General features: G+C 47.3%; 1 protein-coding gene across 3 annotated transcripts in view; it reads left to right on the top strand.

The window, feature by feature from the left end:
- Window positions 1–1,206: 1,206 nt before the first annotated feature.
- The window catches only part of LOC147883912 (uncharacterized), a 60,825-nt gene continuing 52,666 nt past the window's right edge, over window positions 1,207–9,365 (top strand). For 2 of the 3 annotated variants that reach the window (XM_087398420.1, XM_087398418.1), the window contains exons 1-2: window positions 1,208–1,386; window positions 1,732–3,704. In XM_087398420.1, coding sequence (XP_087254546.1) covers window positions 2,013–3,704 — 1,692 coding nt within the window. In that variant the 5' untranslated portion in view covers window positions 1,208–1,386; window positions 1,732–2,012. Of the gene's footprint in view, window positions 1,387–1,731; window positions 3,705–9,365 lie in introns of all 3 variants that reach the window. The other variant, XM_087398419.1, reaches the window with a different exon arrangement.

Raw genomic sequence — 9,365 nt, 5'->3', positions numbered from 1 at the left:
GATGTCTTTCCTTTGAAGGAGCATAACCTTTAAGTTTTTCCCCTGGTGCATGCCATAATGTCAAAGGAAAAATGAGAGAGGACTATAACAAAATGTCACATCAATAGAGAAGTCACATCAATGGGTAGGGAAAACAGGCTCTCGATGGTAAGGAAAATAGCGCAAAGGACCATGGAGTGCTATTTCCCTTATTTTATGAGGGTACGTTTTACAATTCATAAGGGAAATATAGATTTCCTTTCTTTTCCCCCTCCATGACATAAGGCCTTAAGAGATTGCCTTGAACATCTTGGCTTGATGGTCAGAGCGGGTGCGTGTGTTGGACGTGTGCAAGTGTATGACCACCACTGTCGTGGACCCTAGCTTGCTATGCGCTTGTCTAAGGCAACATGCCCCTAGATAGAGCCATGAAGGGACGTGAGTGAGAGCGTGGTGGCGGGAGGTGTTTTAACAAGTGAAAAAAGATGAATAACACATGTCATTCAATAGACCTGCCCAAAATAAATGGGGAGGCGAAGGGGGGGGGCTAGGGACGATTGGTGGAGTGAGGGAAGCTAAGAGAGAGAGAAAGGGAGAGACTAGTGGTGGAGTGAGGGAAGCTAAGAGAGAGAATGGGGAGGCTAAGGGTGGGTAGGCTAGGGACTAGTGGGAGAGAGAGAGAGAGAGAGAGAGAGAGAGAGAGTGAGACCCAAAATAGTTAGTTGTGCATTATTGGGCTCACAGCTTTAAGAAAGGCCAATGAGAAAAATCTAGAATTTATGAAATTTAAAAACTCCCCTATTTTAGCTTTGCCAAAGTAGAACCATTGCTAAGGCTACCCTGTAAGGGTAGGCCAAAAAGAAAGCCCCTAAGAGCCAGTTCACGTGGGAGGGGGAGGTTTGCAAACCCGTTGGAGTTAAGATTTCAAATTGGGTTCACGCGTCTTGATGTGGGAGGGAAAACCTGGTTGCTGCTGCTTGGGCTTGTGCAGTGGAGTAGGGGCGAGCCGAGGGAAACCTGGATGTTGGTAAGCTATGATAGGGTGAGAGGGTGGTCGCAAACCACTCCACCCCGGTGTGGTGATTAGGCGGGAGGCTGAGAGGGAGGGTGAGGTAAGGGGAGAAGGATCTCGAAAGGCTGAAGCAAAAATGTGGAAATGTGTAGTGAAAGAAATGAAATGTAAAGAAATTTTGGCAAAAGAGTGTATTTTTCTATTAAAAGAAAAGAGAAGAGAGGAGAAGTTTTGCAAAGTAATCCTTCAATTTTCATCTTCATTTTCATAATCTTCATCTTCATCTTCATCTCCATCTCCATCTTCGAGTTTACTTCCTCTGATAAGATCATCTTTCGCCATAGCTCCATCGCCCTCTTTGTACACCTCGCTACTGCCTTTCCAACGCCGCCCAGGTACCTTCTTCCTGCTTTTTGTTCCATTTTCCTTCTCGCCTTTTTGCCCTCCTTTCGAACCTGCTCCAGCTGCTTGCTTGTCCCAAGCGCCCACCAGCATTGTGATCTGTAGCTCAGTCGCTCCAGACTCGCGGTGAGACGTTTTGTGTGCCCCCATGGCGCATTTCTGGGCTCCTGCCGGACTGCATTCGGTCCTCACTTGCATACCTGCAGTCTACGATGGAGATTTCAAACAGGAAATTTAAATTCGGACGCTTTCATGGGTTCACGGCAGTATATTCATGTTTTGTTGCTCATGGATTGGCATTGAAGTCTTCTCTCACTCTTCTGGGCTTTGTTGGGCAGAAAACGCTCGTTTCTCAACTTCTTTGTAGACCACGGCTGGTTCTCTTTTGACTTCTCTCTCGCGTGCGGAAGAAGACAAACGTGCCCTCTATCGCCGGACGAAGACAAACGTGACCTCTGGAGTCAGAGACACACAGACGTACCCTTTATGGTTATCTAGGGGCAAGCAAGAGGTTTTGGTTTTGATCTTAGATTGCATTGGAGTTGGGCCATTAGTCAACACAAAATTGACTTTCTGGGAAAGGACTTAGAAGCAACATAGACGGAAGAGGGGAAAAATAATGTGCATACTTTGTGTGATATCAAGGTGGTCACGGCGCATTGTGACCATGTTACCGTGGCTTATCGTTCCTTTCATTATAATATGGGCACTTTCTCAGCTTCTACCATCAGGTTTCCGGTTAGAAGTCACTTCTCCTCGGTTGGCTTGTCTTGCTGTACTTTTGAGCAGCTTGGGGTGGTATGAACTACTCTTGCCCTGGCTATCATCCTGGCGAGCACGAAGAAGTGCATTATTGAGAGAGAGGAAGCGCATAGAGGCACAAGAAGCTGCTAAATGGCGAAAGGAAGCCACACGAAGATGTCGGAACTGTTTAACAGCTTATAAGGTTCAGAATCCGGGGGGTGGCAAATTCATGTGCACATATTGCGGTCATATCTCAAAAAGGCCAGTTTTAGAAGTGCCAGGTTCATTTCCTCATTCATCCTGCACAGGAAAGGCAGGGACGTCTGCATATCCTGGTGGACAACTGGTAAATGGAGCAGGAGTTCCATATTTTCGAGGTCCCTGGCGAGGCTGCAGGGCTAAGGTTGGAAGTTGGCCGCAGGCAGCCGACAGAGGTGGATGTGCCTGGTTTGGGAGTACATGGCCTGTTGGAGGAGGATGCCTTTATAGTGGGGAGGTTGGGCTGCATGGATCAAGGTCCTCGCTAGGGGAAAGCACACATGGAAAGGATAATTGTAGAGCTGGGCAGTCTTTTCCAGGAGCCCTTTCATTTGTTTTGAGGATCTTCTCTTTCATATGGAGAAAACTAGTAGGTGTAGGGCAGCCAGCAAAAGATCTCTCTGCTGAGGGGTGTAAGAGTTCTCAAGGGAGAATTGATGAGTCGGACAGCTTTTATGGAATCAGAGGCGAGAAGGCTCGCAGGAAAGCCAAGGAGAAGAGGCAAGCAAGAGTGGAGAAGGAGCTTTTAGAGGCAGAGGAAAGGAAACAGAGGGAAGAAGTGGCTCGTTTAGTGGAAGAAAGGAGAAGACAGAGAGAGGAAAAATTGGAATTAGAAAAGGAGAGTGAAAGGGAAGCAGCTGCAGAGAGGGAGAGGGAGATGAGAAGGGTCAAAGAAACAGAGAGACGGCGAAAAGACAAGGCCAAGGAAAGAGTCACAGAACCAGTGAAAAATGGACCAACAGAACAAGAGCCAAAGGATGCTGTGGTGAAAAGTAAGACTAGCATGGAGTTGGATGGCAGAAGAGCTAATCCAATGTGCACTCAGGTGAACACTGTAGAATTTGGTAAGAATGAAAAGTTCTTTAGAGGCCTTGTACGCGACCAAGGATTGAGAATTAGGGGTGCAACAGATAATTTAACGAGGTGGGGCTATCCAAGGCACGGTGGAAATGCCAAAAGGGGACCTTTCTCACAGGGAACAATCCACACCAAGGGTGGTTGGGGGAGGAGCATGACAGAAGATGCACATGTTAAAGGAAAAGCTCAAAAATCAGCTACGCTTACGCCTCCTGGAAGCTTGAATATCAGTTCGAACCCTGAGCAAGTGCCACAGTCGTCTGGTTTTTCCTGGAAAAGAATACCCTGGACTAATGTTTGGGCCAAAGGCGTTGAAACATCCACAGGAGAAAGCACCAGCACCCAAGCAGAAATTTTTGGTGGCAGTGCTCAAAGGCTGGATAAGAATGAAGAGGATGGAGTGAACCTTTTAAGGAACAAGGCACCAGTAGTGAAACCATCTTTACTATCTGTAAGTGTTGTTATTACCATATTTATGGCTTTCCATTATTCTATCATCCATGTTGAATCTTGCTTCATGTTCCGTGATCTCCTCATAAAGGTCAACTTTGTTAACCTCGTTGTCTGCTTCTGCTATCATCTCTTTTTTCATAGACTTATCCTAAGTTTTGATAATTTCTTGGACAGTAGAAACAAGCTGTGGTGCAATAGGAGATGTATTGCGTTTTAGTATTATCTCTTGGACAACTTCTTGCTTGCTTGAACTTTCGATCTCCAGTGCTGCAAGTAAAAGATTGAGTTCTCTAATCTCTTATTGTAGCTGAAATATCTGCTCCTGCGGTCTTGAAATGCTTGTAGGTCTGTTGTAATATCTCTAGTATGGATTCTCAAAAGGGAATGGTGTAGGAACTCAAGCAATGGCGGAATATGAATATTTGCCTGTTGGAGTCCAAGCAGACCTTTGTTTTGGAAGTTCCATCTGCTCCATCTTTGCCCTTCTTAGGTACCCCTTGGTTGGAACTAATTCAGGGTGATTGAAAGAAAAGGGCTGTGTCCCCTCTGCCTGGTTCAAGGGTTGGAGTTTGGAGCTGTTCAGAGAGCCATTGTGTGTAGCGGAGCCAAGTAGAGAAGAGCGGGGTGGGAGAGAGAGAGAGAGAGAGAGAGAGAGAGAGAGAGAGAGAGTTGTATTAATGTCTGCAGGAGGCCTCACAGGCCTATGAGAAAGTACAAAACAAAAAGTGATAAACACCATCAGTTATAGACTGAGATTCTCTTGGGAGCGATATAGCATCCCCAAACTTATTATAGGTTAGCTATGGTCTACTATGAGAGATAATCAGCCTGAATTGCATCAGTATAAGATTGAGAATCTTTGGTTTTGGATTTGAATCTCTGTAAACAGCCCACCTTCACTTTGGTGGTTTTCATCTTGAGCTGAGTTGGGGTGAGCTCCTCCGCGATCCATATCTTGGTGCCTCTCAGCTTCGAGAACCTTGCATCTTGCCATCTTGTCATTGAGAATTACTTTGGCTTGTGGCCCCAGTTGGTCAACAACTTATATCTTCTGAGTCCCACTCAATCTGGGGGGTTGCTGCTATTATATGATCAACCCTTTTGGTCATACTCCCATCATGCCAATCCTCAGGTAATCCTTCTATGCGTAGACAGCGCCCTTTTCTCCTGTTCTTGCCCTTCTTCATACACATGGCTTTTGTTGTTTTTATTGTCCATTGTTGCTGTAATTTCATGCTTCACTAAGTTGAGTTTAGTGGTAACCATGTGGTCACAGACTGGTGTAGGAGCTGTTTCACTGTGTATCTGCAATACTTCTGTATTATTTCCTGTTTCCCCTTGTTTTCCATGTTGAAAACTTTCAGTTCTCCGATATCCCCACCCTGAAGTTCTCTGATGATACCATGCTGAAGTCTACTGATGTAACCCCTTCTGGGTTTTTTTGCTGATATCCCACCCCTGTGGAACTATGTGAAGCTCAATGTATAAATCTTTCTTTATATAATAGAAAATATCTTTTCTGCCCCCCAAAAAAAAACTTTCATTTCCATAGAGGCAAGTCTAGCCTTAACCTTTCTGAGCTCTTGCTGTAAATAGTAGACTTGTTATTGTGGGCCTAACCCATTAGTTTGCTTCTTTGCTTGTTGTGATTTAAAGCATAGGGGGAGGGAGTCGGAGCGAAGGCAGTGATAAGTCAGGGTGGCAGGAACAGGGCTTTGTTGCTTCTTCTGATCCATATTGGCTGGGCTGCAAACAGTACCCCCCCAGGCTGTTTCCTGACCCCCTGAGCAGGGCTGGGGGTCAGCCCTAATGATGACTGATGGGGATGTCATAGTAGCTACTCCCTGGCACCTGCTATGCGTCACGGAGTTGATGGTTTTCAATCTTATGAGTGACTAAATTATGAGATTGAAACTGCACACTGTCACCTGTGTTGTATTTTTAGAGGATGAGTTTGGGCATACTCCTGAATTCATCTAGATATATATATCAGCCCTAACTCCAGGTGGAAGAAAAGAAGGGACCCCCCCCCCCCCCTGCGCGCGAACTAATGGAGAAACCCCCCGACCTGTCTGTCCTGCGACCTTTGCTGGAGGTTACTGCGTGCGACTGCCCCCTGAGTTGAACTGCTGTGCTGTGCAGTGAACTGGAGTTGAAGGCGGCTGAGGCGGCTGAAAGGGACCCATTGCTTGTTGAGGCGCTGAGGCGAAGGTATTGTGGTACTTGAAGCACTGAGGTGAAAGGTGGCTGGGAGCCTCTGGCTGAAGCAAGAAGGCTGGACGGGCCAAGCGGAAGCGGAAGGGCTAGATGGGCTGAGCAGGAGCGGAAGGGCTAGATGGGCTGAGCGGGAGCAGAAGGGCTAGACGGGCTCTGTGTGTGTGTGTTAGAGAGAGAGAGAGAGAGAGAGAGAGAGAGAGAGAGAGAGAGGGCAAGAGCTGGAAGGGATGAGAGGGGGTTGGGAGCCCAGAGCAATGGTAGGGGGGAGCAGGAGAAGGGGGCGATGAGAAAGTGGATAGACTCTCTGAGATCATGGAGAGGATGGAAGCTGTGGCGTGGCATCATTGCAATGATCGGTCAAGCCCAAGAAGGAGCCTGGCGGTGTACGAGGCTATGGTGGCATAAAACTTGTGATGAGTGTCGGCGACGGTTAGTACGTGCGGTCTGCATGGTCTCCTAGTTGTGGCCCTGCGCCGGATAATAGCCACTGTCACTTGGGGTGATTGTGCCGCTAATCTGGTGAGCATGGAGGGAGGTTCCCCAAGCCTGGTCCACATGTGCCTCGACCCATTGGCGAGTTTGACGTCTCTCGTTCTGGTCCTCGGATCTTGTTTCCTTGGGGCCTATCGGTACATGCTGTCTCCTAAAAAGACCCAGCAATCATGCTTTGAGAAGTTGCCAGGCTTCTCTGATCTGGTAGGACAAGAAACTAGATAGGGGTCCGAAACCATCCCTGAAGAGACATTGATATGACCTCAGATCTCATAGTATACATGGCATTTGAAAGTGAAGTGCTCGTCTAACTCAATCTCTTGCCAATCACTTTAAGTATAGATGCAACCCTCTCTGGATATGCCCTTAACCGGCCCACTCACAACGAGAAGTTAGTGTGATGAGACATGGAACGGCCTTATTGATATCCTCAAGGAGTGATTCGTGTATATCTTGGTGGGCCAACGAAGTCCTCCTCTGAAATCCACAAGCAATTGTCCTTGTAGAAGCTCGCTGGGTGCCAACCAGGTCGTGAATGTGTGTAGTTGTGGTTGACCTTGTCATATGTGAGTGGGACAAGGGGCCTCAATGCTATGCTGACATTGGGGTAAGTTGTAACTCAAACCATCAGCGTTTCCATGCATGCCAAGACCTGGGATTGCCCTTAGCTGTCAAAACCATGGGTGAAAATAGGGCCAGCTAACTTATGTGACCTAAGGTATAAGAGCTTTACTTCCTGACACCATATAAGAGCCAACATTCTAGGTATGTGATAACCTGGAATGTTGCGTCAAGCTGTAGTGGGGATGCTCCGAAGACTATCTAAAATGATTGCGGATCACTCGTGAAAGCAAGAGGACTTGAAGCCTCTCCACTCAAGACCGACCTGTCTCCAATAGGTCGGCCCTCCAACAAGCGTTGCCATACATGCCTACTGGGCAGATCAAGGAGTCAAAAGAGAAGAGACTTGGTCCAGAGATCCTGGAATGAGAGTGAAAGCACTGTCGCTCAAGTCTAGCAAGTGTGGCATATCCCCTTGCTCAGTTGGTCCTACATCGCTAGTCGCATCACGAAAATTGGCCTAGAGAAAAGAACCCCGAGTATGTAAATTATGCAACAACCTCCACCGGTAATTCATCCAACGTGAAATGCTATCTGTGCATGGCTGCTCGGGATGTATTGAAGATCATGACCTTGGTTTTACCAAGTTTGACCTTCAACCCATGTGTCTCGCAGAAGGTATGAAGTGCATCCAAGTGTCACTAGAGGTCTTTTGTTGAGGATGAGAGTAAGACCACATCATTTGCATATAGGAGGATTTGGATCAAGGAGCTGGCAAGAAAGCAATCTGGCCCCGCTAGGGTCCCAATGAAAGTCTCGAGCTCGTCTATATATAGGCCAAACAAGGTTGGTGATGATAGACAATCTTGATTGACCCCAACAGTTCTCATAATCTCCATGTCCACTCCACACCTGTTAGAACCTTTTGGGGGGGGGGGGGAGGAGAGAGAGAGAGAGAGAGAGAGAGAGAGAGAGAGAGAGAGAGCATCATCTGCATATAGGAGGATTTGGATCAAGGAGCTGGCAAGAAAGCAGCCTGCCCCCGCTAGGGTCCCAATGAAAGTCTTGAGCTCTTCTATATATAGGCCAAACAAGGTTGGTGATGATAGACAACCTTGTTTGACCCCAACAGTGCTCATAATCTCCATGTCCACTCCACATTTGTTCGAACCTTTTGGGGGGGGGGAGAGAGAGAGAGAGAGAGAGAGAGAGAGAGAGAGAGAGAGAGAGAGTTGGGAAGATCGATGGGTCTATGAGACTGTGAAAAAAACCTGATACAAATCCACTTGGAGGGGTGGAGCTACTAACCGAGCATCCACACCCATATGAAAGCAGAAAAGCTGGATCCTACATAGTCACATCATTAACAATAATAATGATCATTTACAGCATCACCATCTTCAACTGCTGTCATAATACAAAATGAAGTGTGCTCAAATTACAATGTGGCCCCTCTCCTCGTCAGATGTGAGGGAGCGATAGCATGAAATCAGATATGGAGTGTTGTTGGTCCTCTGCAGATGCAGTCCTACGTTGTTTCTTGGTCACGGCTCTACGTCTGACAAGGGCGACAGTCACACCTGTCAATTTGGGTCCCACTCTGAACATGGAGGGAATGTCCCCAAGTGTACTCTGTGCATCAACCCTCTGCTTGTGCTGCCGTGTCTGGCTCTGGGTCACGATCATGTCTGAGACCTATAGAGCAGGCATCCATGTGGTCCGGCTGAAATAACTCCGTGATCATGCTCTGAGAAGAGTCCACCGGGGTTTGTCTCTCATGTCTCTAAGAACGGAGTAGGTGCTCACAATGCCTAACTGCCCCATGAATGAACGCGGTCAAGCATCTCTGATCTAGAAAAGAGAGAAATCGAGATAACAGCTTGGAGCTATCTCTGAATAGACAATAAAAACGTCCCCTGATCTCATAGTAAACAGGGCATTCGAAGATGAAATGTTCCTCTGACTCAACCTCCTGTAGGCTACATAAGGTACATATGTGCCTCTCCCTAGTTAGACCCTTTGCTCGGCCACTCTCAATGCGGATTCTGACCCGAAACTGCCCAATGGAGATCCTCAATGAATGGGGTAAGTTAACTCGTGTATACCCTGGTGGGTCAAATAAATCCCTCATCTGAGAGATGTAGGCAATGCTCTCTGTAGAAGCTAAGCTTTACTAGGAGCTCAGCCAATGCCAACCAGGTCCAGAAGGTGTGTAGCTGTACAAGATCCTCACATATGACATGGTTGACCTCATGATATTGGAGTGGGGAGAATGGTGCATCAATGCTGTACTGGAGAGGAGGAAGCCTATCCATATGTAACCCCAGTCACTCAAACTACCCCACTGCGTGCGCATACCAGCATCTCTGGTCACCTCTCGTTAATAGCG

This window comes from Dipteris shenzhenensis, chromosome 27 (genome assembly GCF_047967505.1).
Source record: "Dipteris shenzhenensis isolate YYH24624 ecotype China chromosome 27, Dip_SZ_1.0, whole genome shotgun sequence".
Classification (NCBI taxonomy): domain Eukaryota; kingdom Viridiplantae; phylum Streptophyta; class Polypodiopsida; order Gleicheniales; family Dipteridaceae; genus Dipteris; species Dipteris shenzhenensis.
This window is presented reverse-complemented; position numbering and strand designations above follow the sequence as displayed.